Genomic DNA, 19714 nt, shown 5'->3' on the forward strand with positions numbered 1-19714 from the left:
ATAAATATATAGTAGTTATAGTATTGTTGATTTGTTAGTTACATAGATAATAATACCAAAAGTAAATAGCAATAATGATTTAAAAAAAGATAGAAATAATACAAATGAAATACATTACATAATAGTAATAGTAATAATAATATAAATATTTTTATTATAAAAATATGTATAAATACATATGTAAATGAATAAATAAATAGTAAGGGGGTTTGGTGTCTAGAGAGGAGGCGACTGGAGAGGGCTTATGGAGTCGACCCCCTCTTTTTTCTCCCTTATGTGTCTCCCTCATTCAGTTTTCATATCTTTTTCTCGTGGGTGTCATCGCCTTCAGGACAAAGTTGGCCCGTTGCGGGTCATCCTTTCTCCCATGGGGCTGCCCAATGACCCTCTGGGATGGAACCAGTTTATGAGGGAGTTATTGTGAGATTTTATTATTTTTCTTTATAGCTTTTGTCATTGCTTCCCCAGTCTAATATCTTTGTGATTGTCACTCCCTCTTGACCGCCTCCCACACTACTCATGAACCTCTTTGCTTTGGAAAGCTGTCAAATCGCTGTGTCTCTGTCAGTATGTGTCACAGTGCGTCACAATTAACTACTGTTGATTTGATACAGGTCATTGTTTCAGGTCTTCAAATACCACCGATGACACTGTGGTAACGTTTTTGTGAATGGAACATTCCCACAGAACACACAGCCTTATATGGCGTTGATTATGCACATGATGGAGTCTCATGAAAGCACACCTTGTGAACAGGTGGTGCACGCCAAGCTGAAACGAGCCGTTTCGGTCAAGTTTCTCTCAGTCGTATTAGCAAAACTCACAGGACGAATGAAATGTATGAGAACAAACCTGCATGGAAGTGTTTATTCATTGATGAAGGATTACTTCTCCTCTTCATATGCTGCTGATAGAGTAGAACATGAAACTGGATGACAAGAGTCTGTGCTTGACGCCCTTCTCCTGTATGAATGATGCAGTGGGTTGATATATCTTTGAATAACCCCCAGAGACAAGCCATTAGAGTTCATTTCTCATTCATTTTCCTGGTCTTTTCTCGCTTTTCAAGAGGTACCTTTTATATGAATGCCCCGTCTACTTAATTAAAGGGGAGACTTATCTGATCGCTCTCTTTTTCAGTCCTAGAGAGAAGCAGGAGCCTGAGATAACCACCGATGTAGAGGAATGTTCACACTTTCACAAGGAAAAAGGGAGCAGGGCAAAAGAAGAGGTGGGCTGTCTATATAACGAAAGTCATTCTGGACCATAATGAGCCTGTCAGTCAGAGACAAGGACAAAGAGGCTTCCATGGCACCTGCTGAGCCACCTCTGCATCTCCTTCTATGTGTTAGTGTCTCTTTCCAGCGTACATTATGTATATTTGTGCTTTGTGTGCACCAATAATGGCATTCAGCGTCCCAGCAAACCCTGACAAAGAAATTAAAACAGGATACTTTGTTTTAATTTCCAAGTCCGCAGAGAAATAAAGACGGATGATGGCAGCTAAGATGCAACTTTTGGATCGATTTAGATGTTGAGTGAACTTCTCGCTGAGTAGATTGTAAGACTGCCTTATTGATAAAGTATGACCTCCTCAGCCTTGTGAGTATTGCAATAATTGTATATTGTAAGTATTTTCTGCTACAACTTCCAGGCAGAGCGAAGGCAAATTTACCCCGATATATATATTTGTGTATATATGTATATGTATATGTATATATATATATATATATATATATATATATATATATATATATATATATATATATATATATATATACATACAATTTGTTTTGTTATCTCTGTGCTGTTTCGTCCCAATGGATTGTTAGCGTATTGTATTTTCCTTCACACACCATTTAACTTACCTTTGACTGTTTGTACTTTGAATCCGAGGTACACAGTTGAAAATGAACCTTCAGCACACCGGGACCATCATTTAGTGCTCCAGCGCTCGCATCGCGGTGTAGAAGAAAGGTCTTCGATAAATAGGGGAGCAGCTCCTTTAGATGCAAATGGTGTGAGAAATGTGTAGTCTCTTGCTCCTCTTATTTGTGACTCGCAGTATGGCTCAGTGCTTTTCCTCTGAGTTCCACCTTGTTTATCTGTTTTGATAAGTATTAACATATTTCCCTCTCTCTCTCTCTCTCTCTCTCTCTCTCTCTCTCTCTCTCTCCTCCTTTGTTGTTTCTTGGAAGGTGTTGCCAGGCATACTGAAGAAGCATTGCTGTATCTTACCAGACAGAAACACAGGTAAGGACCAAACAGATGTGCCCTCTCCAGTAAACACACCAGTCACACGCAGTGCAGAGAGAGAGAGCCCCATCAGTGGAGGTAATGAGCGGGTGGTGATGCCGGGGGATTGATGCTCAGTTAGTGGGCCACACATGTCTGTCTACCTGTTTTTTTGCGAGCGCTCTGTACATCTGTGGGCTGACTGGTGATTTTCACATAGCTTTATGCAGTGAGACACCCCCTTCTTACTATTCGGCTCCCAGCGGATCCCTTTTGACATTGCGACTCTTACTATACGGCGGTTGTACTGCCACTACTGGCCTAACTTTTAGGACATTCCGGTGTGCAGCTGTTGTGAACTTGTGATGATGACAGGCTTCTTCACATCATTGCAGGTGTGAAGAGGTTGCTGATGAAATAGAAGAGCAGGGAGATATACTCAGGTACCGCCTAGTCCTCACAATAATGACTGCTACTACTGCTCTCTTTGCGTTTACTTTTGTGCGACTCAACCTCTCTCACCTCTCGCCTGCAACACGACTGCATGGGATCCCACACCATCCAGCCCATCAACAAAAAGGTTTTGTTGATGGGCGCCACATTTGTTTGATGTGTGGCGCCTACACGGCTGTTCTCTCGTTTGTCATCTTATAACTAACTGCCTTCTACAGTGAACTTGCTCCTGTGTTTTGCACTTGGTTCTGCCAACTGACTGATGTCTGCCTTTTGAGTGTTGTGTTTCTCAGACACATGGTTAGAAAGCTAACTGCACACCATTCCCAGGTGTGGGAGAAACATGGCGGAGAGTAGAGCAAGGGCACAGCAACCTTGGCGATAAAGAGAGACTTGGAAACTTGGAGTTTTAGTTGCTTGGAACTCCGAGTTATAACCGATAACTGCGAGGCATCTTGCAGCGTGAAATTAATACTTGATGGGGCATGTAGGCGAGATGATCTGCACTTAAGCTGATAAGAAACTCAACAAACTGGTAATTCAGCAGTTTTGCAATTATTGTGTGCATAAAAGTTCTGTAAACCAGACCTGGGCCAAATTTGAATCCAGTCCACTCTACTTGGAGGGTGCCAAATGGGTGGGGCTCGCCGTTATGGAACAATCCCCTTTTTGTGCCACGCAAGTTCAATCAATTACAGAGAAGTGCGTGCAGGGATTTCCAAATGTTAGCCAAAGTTTTTGCCTTTACACTTTCTCAGCAGGACGAGCTGCTGTGTGTTTAGTCGAGGTGGCTTGGAAGCGCTGCTATGAATATGGAGGACCCAGGGGAGCGCCTCTCGACTGGTCTAATAACAAGATGTTCTGACGGAGTGGACAAAATAACCTCATAATGGCCTTATGAATATGGATGTGTGAAGCTCTGAAACTTTTCCGGAGGTATTTTAGCAGACGCTGGTCTGGGAAAGAGAGCTAGTTGTAGTCTTAGTTCATTGTGTTTGTGTGTTGATACACCAGTGCATCTCGGCCACGTTGTATGCATGCGACTGTTCTCCAATCAGCTTGACTGCACTTGCTTACAAGTTCCATTTGTTTGTTTTTTACGAAATGTCGCTCCAACCCCAAAGATGTCCTCATTCTGATGGATTGCGCTGTCAAGAAGACAAAGTGCATGGCGCCTCTCTTGAATACTCAGCAGCAGTGCATCAACAAACCTCAAACTACTTTCACCGAAGTTCATTGATCATCATTCAGCCACGCAAGTACGCGTCGGAGCCTTGCTCACCGGCACAGTTGTGAATAACCTCAGTGTCCATACAATGTCTACCTTGGCATCCTGTTGCCAGTGCATCTGGTGGGCGTCAGTGGATGCAAAAACCGCATTGTGTCCATTTTCTTTTTTTTGTAAATATGTTTTATTGGCCTCCTACCGGGCTGCACGGTGGTGTAGTGGCTAGCACTGTCGCCTCACAGCAAGAGGGCCGTGGGTTCGATTCCCGGTCGGAGCGGTCCTTCTGTGTGGAGTTTGCATGTTCTCCCCGTGGCAGCGTGGGTTCTCTCCGGGCTCTCCGGCTTCCTCCCACAGTCCAAAGACATGCTGCAGGTTAATTGATCTCTAAATTGCCCATAGGTGTGAATGTGAGAGTGAATGGTTGTATGTCCCTACATGTGCCCTCGATGGACTGGCGGCCTGTCCAGGGTGCCTTCGCCCTATGTCAGCTGGGATAGGCTCCAGCGCCCCCGCGACCCTAATGAGGATAAGCGGTATTGAAAATGGATGGATGGATGGATGGATGGATGGATGGCCTCCTACCAGGAGGCCCCGGGGAAGACCGATAACACGCTGGAGGGATTATATCTCCTGGCTGGCCTTGGAACGCCTCGGGATCCCCCAGAATGAGCTGGAAAGTGTTGCGGGTGAGAGGGAAGCCTGGGTCGGCCTGCTGAACCTGCTGCCACCGCGACCCGACCCCCGGATAAGCGACTGATAATGGATGGATGGATGGATGTTTTATTGGTTTTCACAGTTTTTATCCCACCAGGGAAGAGGATTCACACATTGAATTGAAATTTGAAACCTCATTCCCAACCTACCCCGCCCCCCCCCCCGTCCCACCCGTCCCACCCGTCCCACCCACCCACCCAATGCAGGGTTACAGGCTATGGAATGTATACCTTTAGGTACATTCAGGTACATTCAGGTGCTGGACATAATATCAAAATAATTGGATTAATCAATCCTCAAATAATAAAGTGAGAAAAATAAAATGGTTAATAGCTAAGGAAAACAAGAAAACAACATTTAAATAATAAATAAAAAAAATGATTGTGTCCATTTTCAATAAGCATTACTTCTGTCTACTGGCTGGATGGTCTGTTGTACTTGTATATACTAAACAGACGGCATAAATCCACACTGGCATTGGACGAGGATGCTCGGCAGTGCGGGTGAGGCCTCGGTGCCTCAGCAGAGACATGAGTTGAATGATTTAGTCGAGGGCTTCAGCAAAGAAGAGGTAGAAGAGTAAGAGGGAAAATGATAAAGAACAAGTAGGATTAGAAGAGACTTTGAAAATAATGGCCATGAAAAGATTGTTATCTCCTGCTGGTGAATACGATTAAGACGCTGCGTTGTGTAGACGTGTGTGCGTCCATGTCTGTGTGCATGTGCTCTGCTCTTTTTGTACCCCATTGAGCGAGGGGCGCCCTCTCCTGGGCAGTTTCCCAGCTCCTCAGAAACGCTTCCTTCAGCTTTCTGATTCTCACATTCCACATTGTGTGCCTAGAAACTGGAGGGATGAGACTTATCATATTCTTACACTCTCTCTGTTATCAGTGTGTCCCTCTGCTCCGTCAGCGGAGCATTTCTATGCCACAAATTCACAGATTATGCTTATTTATAGACGTTAATTAACTTGTGAATTTTTCAACATTCTGTTGCCACTTTTCATGTCCATGCTGAATTCCTGGCACCCTTTTATGATCTCCTCCATCCCCTGCCCAGAGCCTCTCTCCTGCTCTAGCATTTTGGATCAAATGTATAGTAATTTACACGTGTGTATTTCACTGAAACCTACAATTTAACTTCCTCTGTGTGCAGGCAAACATAGTATTAACAGCTGCTGTACAGTAGGAGAGGACAAGCCCCGCATAGTAAGTTGCTACAGCTCTTTTCACAAGGCCAGCCATTTGCTAATTCCTCAAGCTAATGCCAGTCTCTAGAATACCACGCTTAGGACAATAATTTGCACACACATTCACAAACACACAACACCTCATCAGATGAATCAGTTTTAACCCCTCAACAACACTTTGAAAAGGGCTGTTTGAGGGTTAAGACTTTATTTTAGACTTGAAAGTGAGGCCTGGGTATCCTTTCTGGTGTAAATCTGAAACTGGGTATATTACAATACTAAACCAAGTGGTTGCACTTTGCTGCTGCGTGCTGGGTTTTCCAGCATAACAGTTACTAGTGGTCCCTCTCATACACTCACAGATATGTTGTCTTTCATGAGATAACTTACCACTCTTGCTGCATATTTTGTGTCAACTTAAAGTGGAAGGGTTTGTCTTAGGACATGTTGCCATGGAAACAAGTTGGCAAAGGAGGACTCAGGATATTCGGAGGAGACGTTAGTCAGAAAGCAAGAAATTTCTTTGAGATGAAAATCATAAGAAACTTGAAAGGTGCACTCAGTGAAGCTCATGTCTCTGCCAGCTGTGTCTGTAACAACCAGACACACCTGGCAGAGGGCGAGGGTGCAGAGTGGCCCCTAACACCCGGGAGCTGGTTAAAGGTCATGAGTGAGGAGTCAAGGAGGCAGTCAATGGCAGGGTAAAACAGGCAATAAAAGGTGTTTAAAAAATAAATTAAAAAAAGCTTGAGCCCACCCAACTATGCAAGGTTTTTGAACATGCAACCATAACTGGCCACCCCCACAATATGGTGCAGTTTGGTGCCGTAGTACACGAGATTAGTCATGGACAGACACATTCACACACTCACTCACGCACATACACACAAAACCGATCGCATTATCTCACAGATCGCATAGATCATTATTGGGGAATACCAGGGGGCTTTTTTTTTTACTGAATAGAGCACCCTGAATGCTGCCTGTGTCATCCAGAGACAGCTGAAGTCCTTGAACTACAGCAGTCTTATGGATTTTCTCTTTACCTCCCTTAGCCTCGGTCCAAAGTCACGGCCCGAGCCCGTCCCGCTGTGAATCTGAGTGAATCAGCAGCTGCTCTATTAGTTTGAGTAATTAACGGGCGAGCTGTCGCTTTCCCTCTGTGTCAAGCCTGCTTTTGTGAACGAATACGCGCACGCCAATGCATATTATGTCCTGCAGCAGATTTGATATCAATCTGTAGCAAGGCAAGACAACCAGGGAGGGCCTGTCTCCTTCTGATAGCTCTCCGAGGCCTTGATGCCAACTCTGTATGCACTTCATACCCGCTCAACTAAAAAGAGGCACCCAGAGAGAAAGGGAGACGCTGTATTAGAAAGATATGAAGCATAAATAAGACGAGCAAAGGAGCGGAGGAAGATTAGTGAACCAGCATGATGATGGGGGGGAAAAACAAGAGAGAAAGATGAGAGAATGAGTGAGAGCTGACAGAGTAGAGGGAGGAGGAAAGCGCGGCTGTGTTCCGAAGGCCCTCAGGAGCTCTCCTCGTGTCTGCTAAACGCTCGACAAATCCTGCACTATCTCTCCTCCCCAGCCCTCCCTACTTTCTACGGTGCGTACCCTTCACACCCCCCTCTCCTCCTCTGCACTCCCGAGGCGTACCCGCTGAACTGTTACAAGAGTCGGTCGCTCTGAAACGTGGCCTCTTCCTCCTGGCCCCTGTCTCTACACAACTGCGCTGACGCAGCAACAGAATGATTGTGAACAAATATGACACAGAGGAATAATGGATTAGAAGTACGCTCGGTGGTACTTTTTCAAACAGCTCCCATGTGGTATCGGAGATCTCTAAAGTAGGGCACGCTAGTCAAGGTGCAGTTTAGCTGAATATTCATCACACAGTGCCTGTAGACATTTCGAGAACACTGTATTTAAGTGGACCTGATCAGGGGAAGTGTATGTCATGCTCTGATGATCTCAGGCGATGAATCTTAGGCCCGTAGTGGCAGATTGTACGATTTTTGTTGTTAGCCAGTATATCGGTTCCTGATGTTAGCTTGTTGGGTTGTTGTTAGCTCAAACTGTTGGTTGCTGGTTGGTGAGCTGATGTTGAGACGGTGCCCTCCTGATAACCCTCCTACTACTCACAACAATACCTTGCGTGGCAATATTGTATCGATACACAGACCCCAAGTATCGATCTTTTATTACATAAACTATAAATATTGCAAATACAAAGACATTAAAAATGATGGACAAAAAAACAATGAGGTGGCAGATCAAAAACATAATATGTTAAGCTTTGAAAGCTTTATAAGCTATTCAAGCTCAAAGCTGATTGTTAAATGCCTACATGGTCATGCCCCTTCCCTGCTAAATGAATTTGTTACAAGACACCAGCAGAGTGAACACACGGGCAGTAAACAGGAACTGTCGTATTGCGCAAGACCTCATTTCGACAATCGGTTTTCTCTGTTCAAGGAGCAAAAGCATCGAACTGTCTACCAACAGAATTGAAAATGGAACACAAATGTTTTTAATAGAGGTATTACATCATGGTTAAAAGAGAAACAACATTGTTCTCACACCTAACACCCCTGTAAACATATTTGTACATTGTGTATGTATCTGTTAATGTATTTGTGGATGTATTTTCTTATTTTCTCAAGTCAAGTCAAATCAAACCTTTTGGTAACAATTGCTTTTTTAGGTCACAAGATTGTGCCCTAGTTTTTTCTCCGGTCATTTACATGTTTGTGGGATTGACAGGAACTGACTGACAAACCAATTTTGACGCAATGGAAATGATTGAAGGGAATCGAGTGACGACGTAATCTTATTGGATGAAACAGATGTTGACAAACTGCACAGCTTGCGGTTGAAAAAGGCAATACATCGAGATATATTGCAAAATGTCTAAAATCCCGATAAAATCGTATTGTGACTTAAGTATTCTGGTATAATCGTGTTGTGGGGCCTCTGGTGATATCCACCCCTCCTGCCTAACATGTTTATAGATAAACGTGGTATAGATGGTGGCATTGCATTCGGATTAAAGTTCCCACTAAGCCAGGCGTTGCCTTTTTGCCAAAGCTGATACGAAGTAGATGTGAGCCCTGATCAAGCACCAAGTGTCTGCTCTTTGCTTGGGTGAAGATAGGACTTGAGGATATTTTAACATTATTACTGTGTTCACTGTGGGTATTGATGGCTGTGAACATCAAAGAAAAGGCCATTTCTTTAGTAGCACCCCTAAGTGTTGTACTCCAGCTGTGTGTCCGTGAGCGTGCTGCACACTAACCTGCCATGCTTCATCTCTCCGTAGGGACCCCTGTCATTGATTGAAGGACAGCTGGTCTCTGTGGACTGCCTGTCTCACTTTGTCCCTGACATAATGAGTGAGCTGGGAGTAAGCTTTGATTTAACGTCACTCTGTTCCAAGCTGCTTATTAATGAGTGAATGACGGTGGCAGGAAGTGAAAGAAATGGGAGGAGGTCTCGTTTTTGTTGCTATGTGGGCAATCCTTTAATTCCCTTTAAGTCTTTCTGTCTCCCTACTCTCTCCTCCTCTCCTTATTTTATCAGCAAGCACACACACACACACACACACACACACACACACACACACACACACACACACACACACACACACACACACACACACACACACACACACACACTCAGCAGACGACAGCCTATGTGTCTCTCCTAGTGGCATGCAGTCGATGGTACGCTTTGCTCTCATGCTGAATACTGGATTTTGATTTGGTTTTAGTCTCAGTCTTTTGATAAATGGATATTAGATTTAGCTTGAGAGTAGAAAGTGTTAATTATGCTTTTAATTATGCATAACATAAACCCTTAATATAATTTAATCTGGTGAGTTTGAACAAAATTCCACCCTAGTCCAGTTGTAATGAACAGGACAAAGAAACCTAAACTGCTTTTTTATCAACATGACAACATGCTTATTTCTGGTGTTAAGTTGCCTTTTAACATTGGGGTCTATGGAGATTGACTCGATTTTGGAACCAACCTCGATTGGCCATTTGAGGAACTGCAATTTCTGTCTCTTCCACGTTAGCTTGAAGTTCCTGTGACACCTTTAAGTGACTGTGCATATGCTGTACATGCAGATGAGGAGTGAAAGAGAGGGCCTTATCCTGGAGGACATTGAGGGGAAAGCTGGAGCATACCTGCATGTTAATACTACTTCCCTCCATGGAATAGCCAGATAAAATTGGGGTTGCGAGGTGACAGAGAAGGGTGATTGTAAAAGCTCATCTGAAATCTGTAGAGTGGTTGACCAGCTAGATTGTCCAAACAAAGTCGGACTGTGTGTGTGTGTGTGCGTGTGCTTGTGCATGAAGGTGATAGTGAGGGATATCTAGCTGTCTGCTACGCTCAAATGCCGCAGACTTTGTTCCACAGTTTGTCCGTGTGTCCCAAAATGGTTGTATGTGTCACAAATTGTCAAAATTAAGAAGTGCTTTTGAGTAAACAAAATTACCTTGTCATTGAGTCTTGGGCTTACTTCACACACGCTGGCAGAGACCAGCTTGATGGGTGTATTTGATAATATGCGTGTGTGTGTGTGTGTGTGTGTGTGTGTGTGTGTGTGTGTGTGTGTGTGTGAGGGAGTCAATATTAAGGTATATTTAGCAGCAGCTAATGAGAACATGGAATATTTCACTTTTATCTTTTTCAATTGCCCCCCCCCCATTTTTTTAAATCTTCCGACATTGTGGTATCGGTCAGTTGAATCCTCTCCCACAGGCTTGCAATAAAGGTGCATTTATCGTATCGTACCTTCCCCTCTGGTTCCCCTGTAGCCTGAGCTACATAGATGGCACCCATTTGGCACCCCGGAGCTCTTGTGACACCTGACAAGGAGCGAGCTCCGCCCGTTTGTCCGGTCATGCTGCAGGCGAACACTTGTACGTCTTTCTCTCTTTAATGCACAGCGCTTTTAAAGCGTCCTGTCTCTTCACATTCATCACTGCGCGGCTCTCCTCGCCGACACATGCACGCATTCGGATGTGTCCACTGCCATCACCGGGTAGGAACAAGTAAATGAAAAACTATCTCGATAGAAACATTTGTCTTACTGTTTGCACTGTCAAATGTCCAGGTTCCAGAAGCAGGTTATAACTCACACTAGCACTTCTCCCTGAACAAAACATTTTCTCTGCCTGTCAGCCAGCATTGTCGTCTTTTTAGTATTTACCACAGTTCAATTTTTTTTGTTTGTTTGTTATTTGCTGTGACGGATTACAGTGGCCATGCCTGGTAACAAGATCAGTTTGTTTTCAGAGGAAGTGACATTATCTGTGGAGGGGCTGTAGCCGGCGGGCCAGCGACTGACCGTCTGGACAGGCCAGCTGGCATTTGATTAGCCAGGATCACAGCCACAACAAATACAAGGCAGGAAGTCAAATAGCAACAACCTGCTCTGTTATGACTGAAGAAACTGACAGATTTAGCACTGCAGCGATCAATCAATATCATTAACATAATATTGTACCCATTATTTTCTCAATCAATCGATAGGTTGTTTTGTCTAAAATATCATAAAATAATGAAGAATTCTCACATCGGAGAAGCTGGAACAAGCGATGTCTAGATCTGAAATTGTGTGTGTGTGTGTGTGGTTAGTATTTCCTTACATTCCTGTAAGGCTATAAATAACCTCAACTCTTCGCATAAATCAAACACTCAAAAGGCTTTCTGGACCAGATGAAGTTTGGTTGCTTCCATGTCATCAAATGAAAATCAGAACGTTTTGTATGGAAGGGTCACTGGGTTCTTTAAAAAAAAAAAAAAATTCTCTCGTTTGACTATTCAATTCAGTTTATTTTATATAGCCCAATATCACAAATTACAAATTTGCCTCAGAGGGCTTTACAATCTGTACACATACGACATCCCTGTTCCAGGACCTCACATCGGATCAGGAAAAACTCCCCAAAAATAACCTTTCACAGGGAAAAAAGGGAAGAAACCTTCAGGAGAGCAACAGAGGAGGATCCCTCTCCCCGGATGGACAGATGCAATAGATGTCATGAGTACAGAATGAACAGCATTACAAAGTTACATAAACACATTACATGAATATGACAATGTATGAATGGAACTCCAATCCATGAAACAGAAGTAGAGAGGAAGGTGAGGGGGGGGGGGGGGCAAATCAGCAGGGCCAGCATGGGAGGCCGGCTCACTAGGCAGGAGGCATCAGACACATTCAGGTCCAATGGACCCTATGAGACGTCACAAAGACTCCGGGGAGGAGGCAGAGTTAGTAATGTGCAATGGAGAGATGTCCATTTATCCATAAGGAGAGAGAGAAGAGGAGATAGGTGCTCAGTGCATCCTAAAACATCCCCCAGCAGCCTATAAGCCTATAGCAGCATATCAAGGGGCTGGACCAGGGCAAACCTGATTCAGCCCTAACTATAAACACTATCAAACAGGAAAGTCTTAAGTCTATTCTTAAATGAGGTGACTGTGTCTGCCTCCCGGACTGAAAGTGGAAGCTGGTTCCATAAAAGAGGAGCTTGATAACTAAAGGCTTCTGTCTGTCATTGACCTGTCAGACTCGTCAGGACCATATTCTGCTCTAGATACCCCCATCTGTGGGTGCCACTGTCCATTGCTTCGCTTGCCTTCCTGATCCCTTCTGACCGTAAGGTTTTCTTTGGGTTTTGTGCATCTCGGCAGCCGAACCGCATCGCTCACGTCCAGGAAAACACCATTTGTTGATCGTAATTGAATGTGTTTATGCCCAGAAGGGCAGGCAGATCAAGACCATTTAAACTAAATAATTACAAAAAAATGCATGGAAAATCCTCCCTCACACTGTCTGTGAACATTACTTTGGCTGATGGTGATAGTTCACTAATAAGAAACATGCAGAGACCAACACTTTGCCACCCTCTTCTGCTCAAGGACACAGAAAGGGAGACATCAGCTGTAGCTCCCTTTGAAGTTTTGACTGACTCAGGCTTTTATTCTACCAAGTGTAGGCTATTTCAAAGAACTCCTCACATTTTTATTGGTGTCATCAGTTACTCCTCTTTGTCACGGGGAATCGTTATTTCTGGAGTCACCTTCTCCTTCTGTTCACTCTTTTCACATTGCCGCACACAAATTGGCATTTTTGCTTCTTTTGTGAAATCTTCTGGGAATCCGTTCATCGAGGTTGTCGACGGCTTTGTTTGTTGAGGACATTTGAAATAAAATGATGAGTTAAAATCCTCAGACATGACAGAAGGCTGACTCCCAGTGGTGGACGCAAAACCAGTAGAGGAAAACACATGTGAAGCGCATGTTTTTCATTGTGTAGTGTTTCTGTTGTAAAAATGGTTGCTGATTAACCAATGAATCCACTAATTATTTTAGCTCTAGAATGGAACAAAAAGGGACTAATCAGTGCCATGCTGTGTTAGAATTGCGTACTAATCTACTACTTATGAGTAATAGATTAGTACTCCATACTCCTACTAAATGAACAATTGAGTATGACTTTACTAGCAGGCTGTTGAACACTGAATATATGTACTAATAGCTCAAGCGACAGCTGGGTCGGTTTCAAGGCATCCCACGAGTGGCTCCGTCACATCTACGAAAAACAATCGCGCCAAATTTCCAAACAGCCGTTATTTGGATAAACCGATCACATATCGGTAAATCTCAATGGCAACTTTCTCGCCTGAAACCATATTCAAACTCATAAAGGACAAAAAAAAAGTGACATATTAACAACTAATAATAGCCTGGCTCAAAATCTCACATGGCTGACGTCCGGTCTCAAAGCACCCAGATGCGCAGTGCATTGTGGGTAGGTGAGTATGCGAAGTAAACTGATTTTCTCATGCTCATAAATTCTCTTTAATGTGGTATACATGAGGGCATTTCTCACATACACAAAATTAGTGTGAACCTCCAACTTGGAAAAGTAGACCAGTGTCAGCCTCGTTCCACAGCTCACCAGGATGATGAAGTTTAGTGTGTGTCATAGAAATTAAAGAGAGAGACAGAAGGATTTGTAGGTTTAGAATAGCTCAAACTCCATGTCATTGCAAACCCTGATTTAACAATTAATTCCAGTCATCAATTCTTTGATATATAAAGTCGTATATTTTCTGTTTTCGATCTCTTTTGAGGCACTGTCTTAAAAGCTTGAAGAAGCTTATTCGCTCGTGGAAAAATATATTTGGTTTTGTGACAAGCAAGAAAGTCGTGCTGACACTCCATTGATGTTCTGTAATCTTGTCTGAAAGCAGAAGATTAGAGAGCTGAATTTGACTTGAAGAGGTAGGATTAATCAGAAAAGACAATTAAATGAGAATAATATTATTACCATGGTGAGATGCAAGCAATCGTTTAAAGGGTCAAATTGTAATTAAAAGGAATAGTTCGGCATTTTGTGAAGTATATTTCGTAGATCAACCATTTCTGTGCAGCGAATTCCTTGAGTCTTGTCTTCAAGATTTTTGTATTATTATTATATTTGTTTAACCTTTTTCCTATCTATATGCTCTGTTAAGATAATTGTCTCCTAGATCAAACATAATAGAACAAATTAAAACTATTCCCTTAAAATAATATCCAGTCGATATGTACTTCAGTTATTCAATCAAACCCTGCAATACTGATGATAAACACATCACAAAGCTTTGAAAAACAAAACATTAGGGGCAAAATCAGGCAAATTGCTTAAAACATTTAACTTGTTCCCGTGGATGACAGACAATCACAGCAAAACCTAAAGATGCTGGACCGCGTTAGGGAGTGAAAGGAAATAAGTGTCACTCTGTAATCTAACATTCAAAAGACTAAAGTAGACATTAACAGTCTACAATCTAAATGTCAGAATGTGATTTATCAGCTTTTTATAGTGTCGTTGAGGACAAAGGAATGGGTGACACCAGTTGTTCTAAGCATTCAGATCGGAGGCCACATTAAATGTAATAAAACTGCATGAGATAATAAATCTATTTGGGTACTAGCTTGATGGCCCATTGAATCATTGGGAAAGATTATTGGAAGAATTTTAAGGAGCAGCAAATTCAATTCCTTCCTGCTGGAATCCAACAGATGTTTGACACCAGATTGAGTTCCCTCAGTTGTGAGGCTCCCTGTGAGGGACCCCTGCTGGGACTAGTGAACAAACAAGACACCCATTGTCTGAAGAGTTAGTGATATCATGACGACCCAGGAAAGTGAGACGGGCAAGCAGTGTAAGAAGAAGCTTTTGTTTATTTGTCATACGTCAATCAGACAAGATGACGAGAATAACACCTGGAAATGTAGAAGGAAGGAGGACCCTGACCTCTTTGACAGTTATGTGGGCAGAAGGATGTTACATAACTCAGTCAATGGGGGATTTACCAAGAAACATGATGAACATGAGGTTGATGTGTGGATCAGTGACACACCTGGACAACTATTGGATTGATTATCAGTCCTCCCTGACTCTCCCTCTATAGCGTCGCCAGCAGGTCAAAGTGTTCACAGATTATTTTCCTTTCATCGCAAGCACAAGGTTGACATTTTAGTTTTATTGTGAAATATCTCGATAACTATTGGAGGGATTATCATGAAACTTAGTATGGACATGCATGGTCCATTTTAATAACTTTGATTCCCTGACGTCTAGCACCATCAGGTCAAACGTTTATTTTCAATGCTTTGGTTTATGACCATTGTTTAGTGATGATTAGCGCATGCTAAGCATGATATATCCTAAACAAGCTAGTATTGATGGGAAATGCATTCAACCATTTACACACACATTAATATGCAGGACTATACAATGTGCCACCTGCCCATCAGGACCAACAGACAGTCTTTGATTGTAGAACCTATGGGACACTATCGCACGTAGACTGCAGGATTCAAGAAATGACTTTATATGATGAGTGGATGTTCTCTTTACCTCTTGATCCACAGCTGCCCATATTGATGTCAGCATTTAGCTCAAAGCACCGCTGTGCCTAATTACAGCCTCTGTGCTGCTGTGGCTGCAGACTCTTTGCTCTTGTTATGACTTACATAACAAGTTGCTCAAAAGTGCACAAACCAAACTTATTTAAGGTCATATTATTATGTTAATATTCTTTCAAGATGATATTAGGTTCACAGGCGCTTTATGAATTAAAAGCTTCATAGTGAGAGTGTGCTCTTGAATCCAACGCCAACATGAGCACATTATGTTAACATGGCAAGGACCAGAAACGCAAAGCCACCCTGATGTTACAAATCACGCAGGCCTGAACGCAGGAACAAATATTGGTTTTCCTGGCCGAGTGGAGCTTGTGAAAGCCACGCTTCTCCTAAAGCAATAAAGGCCGAACAGTCATGAAGACAGATGGAGGTTATCACGCCCATCTAGCATGTACGACGGCACAAAGCCCCAGATACGGCCCTGCTGGGGACCACCACAGGAGGAAACAGACACAGGGCTCTCATTGAGATGGCAGCAATGGAGTTTCACCATCACACACCTGCCTCAGCAAAATGTGGTGTGGATTTGAGTAAGTGAGAGGGAGAAAGAGAACGAGAGTCAGTCCATTAGTGTTGATCCACAGCTTTATTGTTTGCCTGCTGCGCTGCGATCATAGCCAATCGGTGTATTACACTCAGTGGCTGCACGCACTGTTCAGTGTTATCGACAGATGAAGCTCTCACATCAGAGTGCCACTGTGTAACCGATTGGAGTGACATCTTGAGGAAGCATCTGCATAAACGATGCTAATAACACTTCCCCGTTAATGGGAGAAACAGGTAAACGGCTCATGCTTCATTATGTAAGTCAGCCGTTCGGCGCGCATCGCATCCAACCTGATGGGATGGAGGGCTCCCCGTATGGACTGCGTAGACACCAGACAGACTGACATAGGGTTGTCATCATAATCAAGAAGTTAAGGTGTGAGAGATGGAAGTGGCTGAGGACCGAGCGACGAATATGGAAACGGATTGCACGCTGCTGAGCACTCACTTAACATTCACATGCACACACACTCTACAGCTCACTGTGTCACACAATAATCGTAGAGCGGCTTTCATAATTCGGGTTTTGAAGGGGCGGGGGGTTTGGGACAAATATTCCTTTTCTGCAGTCCATGCATTACCCTGCACTCGTGAAGCTCCGTCTACATCTATTCAATTTTCTGCACCACCAAACCCATACATTATGACAAGTTCAACTCAAACCTACTTTTATCATAGGGCGACATCTTATTATCAAAGCCTCTATTTTCAGCCTACGTGAGGCAGATTACGTAACAGCCTGCCACATCCTCTGCTCTGAGACGGTGTGAAGCAGCTGTTGTTAAAAGAATTTGCAGCCCGGCCACACTTCAAGCACCAGTGAGAGGAGTTAATAATTCATCTAGTTGTGCAGCTAGTGTCTTTACTGTATATATCTGGAGCCGGAGCTGTCTCAAACCAGCGGCTGGCACAGTCAGCTTTGATAGCGCTTCAAAGTATTTAGTATGGTAGCGGAATATATAACAGTACGTTAAATATTGACAGGTTTGTCTGAAGACGTTGCCCAGTTCTAGCGTTGGAATCGATTCATGAAATTGCACTCAGCTGTTCAGATGAAGGAATGGATGCACCGCAGCTGATGGCAACCCCATGCAGTGCAGTTGAATTAACAAATCACACAAGATACCTCAGGAGGCACACAGGGCTCTCTAGGGGTGTGCAAATGCTATGTGCATGTGCTCATGCTGTGAATTGTACAGCTACAAAACCCAAGAATGCACTTCAAAGGGTTCGGAACATTTTACTTACTTGAACGAGCCAACATGTACTGGATATTGTTGACAGTAAGGTTTTTGCTTGTTCTCATTCAGGTATCCCCTCGAAGAATTCATCTATACAGTACGAGTGCTGTTTGCGCCACTCCACTGTATTCTCACTGATTAGACATGAATTTCTAAGTGAGACCATGAGATGGTGCTATGTGCCTAAATTGGGATCCTTGGTGTCGAAAAAGAAAACCCACATCATGCCATGACACAATGGTGCAAATATCGTCACTGATCTCCAGCTCGTGTTCAGTAATTCTCACTAATGCTCTGCACATTGGGATTGTCATACTTTTGTACATCTGATGAAGTCTGATATGCTGTCGCTGCGGGTGAAGGACGCTTCAAGGGCGTAGGGAACGGGCCCGCTTTGCAAAAACCTCTTTCACCTACTTCTCTCCTCTTCAGCCCCGTGATAAGATTCACCCACACTGCTTAGCATTCACCTATCGTGCACAGTGAGTCAGCTTATCTTTAGTCGGCACGACTGAGAGGGTGAATCTGCGGCTGCAGCGAACAGGCCTTTGCAATAGATTTACATTACTTTCTCACGGGGGCGCAGCACTGGGGGGGGGGGGGGCACTGGGATACGGGACCAGAGACCCGTGAAGCATTCAATCTGTGGGCCATCACAACGCATCAGCTCAATACCTCGGCCCCACTACCAGCCTGCGCACACACAGACGACTATTTGGAGAGGTATTAGCAGCCTGCCTAAATACTGCAAGGTCAACACCGGCGGAGTAGTAGGCTGAATTTAAACAGGCTGCCAGTTCAGTGTGAAGGCTTGGAGGAAGGATTGAAGCAAGGAGGGAGATGCAACAGGTCGGCAGGGTTGTTTTTGCGGGATTTTCTGGATGTGACTGGTTCTTAGATCCGTCTCTAGCATGTCATCATCTTTTCTCAAAGGCTCTATGAAGACTTGGCTGCAAACCAATTTTCTTAAACTCAACTGTGATAAATCTGACATGGTCATCATCGGCCCCAAATCCCTCACCAAATCCAGTCACAACGTCTGCCTCACCATGGACAACTCCACTCTGTCTCCCTCCCCTCACATCCGCAACCTCGGAGTCATGTTTGACAGCAACCTCTCATTTGAACATCACGTCAAACAAATCACCCAAACTGCCTTCTTTCACTTAAGAAACATGGCCCATCTCCGCCCATCACTCTCCTCATCTGCTGCTGAAACTTTGATCTACGCCTTCATCACCTCCAGAATTGACAATAGTATTCTTTATGGCACATCTTCCAAAATCCTAAATAAACTCACTCCCGCTCCCTGTTCTCCAGAACCTCCACTGGCTCCCCGTTCCACAACAGATCCAATACAAAATCCTTCTCCTCACTCACAAAGCCATAATCAGGACGCCTCCTAGCTCACCGACCTGCTCCACCACCACACTCCATCCCGTCGGCTCCGCTCCTCTGATGCCGATCTCCTATCCATCCCACATAGGACCAAGCACCGGACATGGGAGGACAGAGCCTTCTCTATAGCTGCCCCCTCCCTCTGGAACTCTCTCCCCAAACTCATCCGAGACTGCACTGACCTTTCCATTTTCAAATCTCAAATCAAAACCCACCTGTTCAGATGGGTTTTGCTTTTAATGTGTGATTGTGTGCTCTGTGTTCTTATTGTTTTTTTTAACTGTTTTTATTGTAATTTTAGTTAATTTTATAGGATGTTTTAAATATGGTATGTAAAGTGTCTTTGAGTACCTTGAAAAGTCCAAAGTACTTTACACTGTGATTAGCAGAGTTTCTCACAGTCGCTCTGTTTATTAATCGTAGTGTTTTGAGCAATTTCCCATGTAAATGTACCTGGACTACTTGCAAAATTGTGGCAATTAATCATTGTAGGGACACACTTTATTACCATCAGGCTGCACCAAGAAGTGCCCCGAGTCAGCATATATCGATGAAAGTAATTTAAATACTTTTAATTATTAAAAGGTCTTACACCAAAGCCCTGCAGCTGGGGATTTCCTCACTGCAAAGGTCAGAGTGTAACAGTGTAGGAGCTCCAGGCAATTAGAGGACGCCGTCTGATTGACACCTTTTGATTCCTCTGTG

The 19714-nt window shown here is 43.7% G+C and overlaps 1 protein-coding gene across 1 annotated transcript in view; it reads left to right on the top strand.

The window, feature by feature from the left end:
* The window catches only part of dlgap2a (discs, large (Drosophila) homolog-associated protein 2a), a 138840-nt gene that overhangs the window by 7119 nt on the left and 112007 nt on the right, over positions 1 to 19714 (top strand). Inside the window, exon 2 of the mRNA XM_034563478.1 lies at positions 2199 to 2253. Within this exon, the coding sequence (XP_034419369.1) occupies positions 2199 to 2253 (55 nt within the window). The remainder of the gene's footprint in view (positions 1 to 2198; positions 2254 to 19714) is intronic.

This window comes from Cyclopterus lumpus, chromosome 22 (assembly GCF_009769545.1).
Source record: "Cyclopterus lumpus isolate fCycLum1 chromosome 22, fCycLum1.pri, whole genome shotgun sequence".
NCBI classification, from domain to species: Eukaryota; Metazoa; Chordata; class Actinopteri; order Perciformes; family Cyclopteridae; genus Cyclopterus; species Cyclopterus lumpus.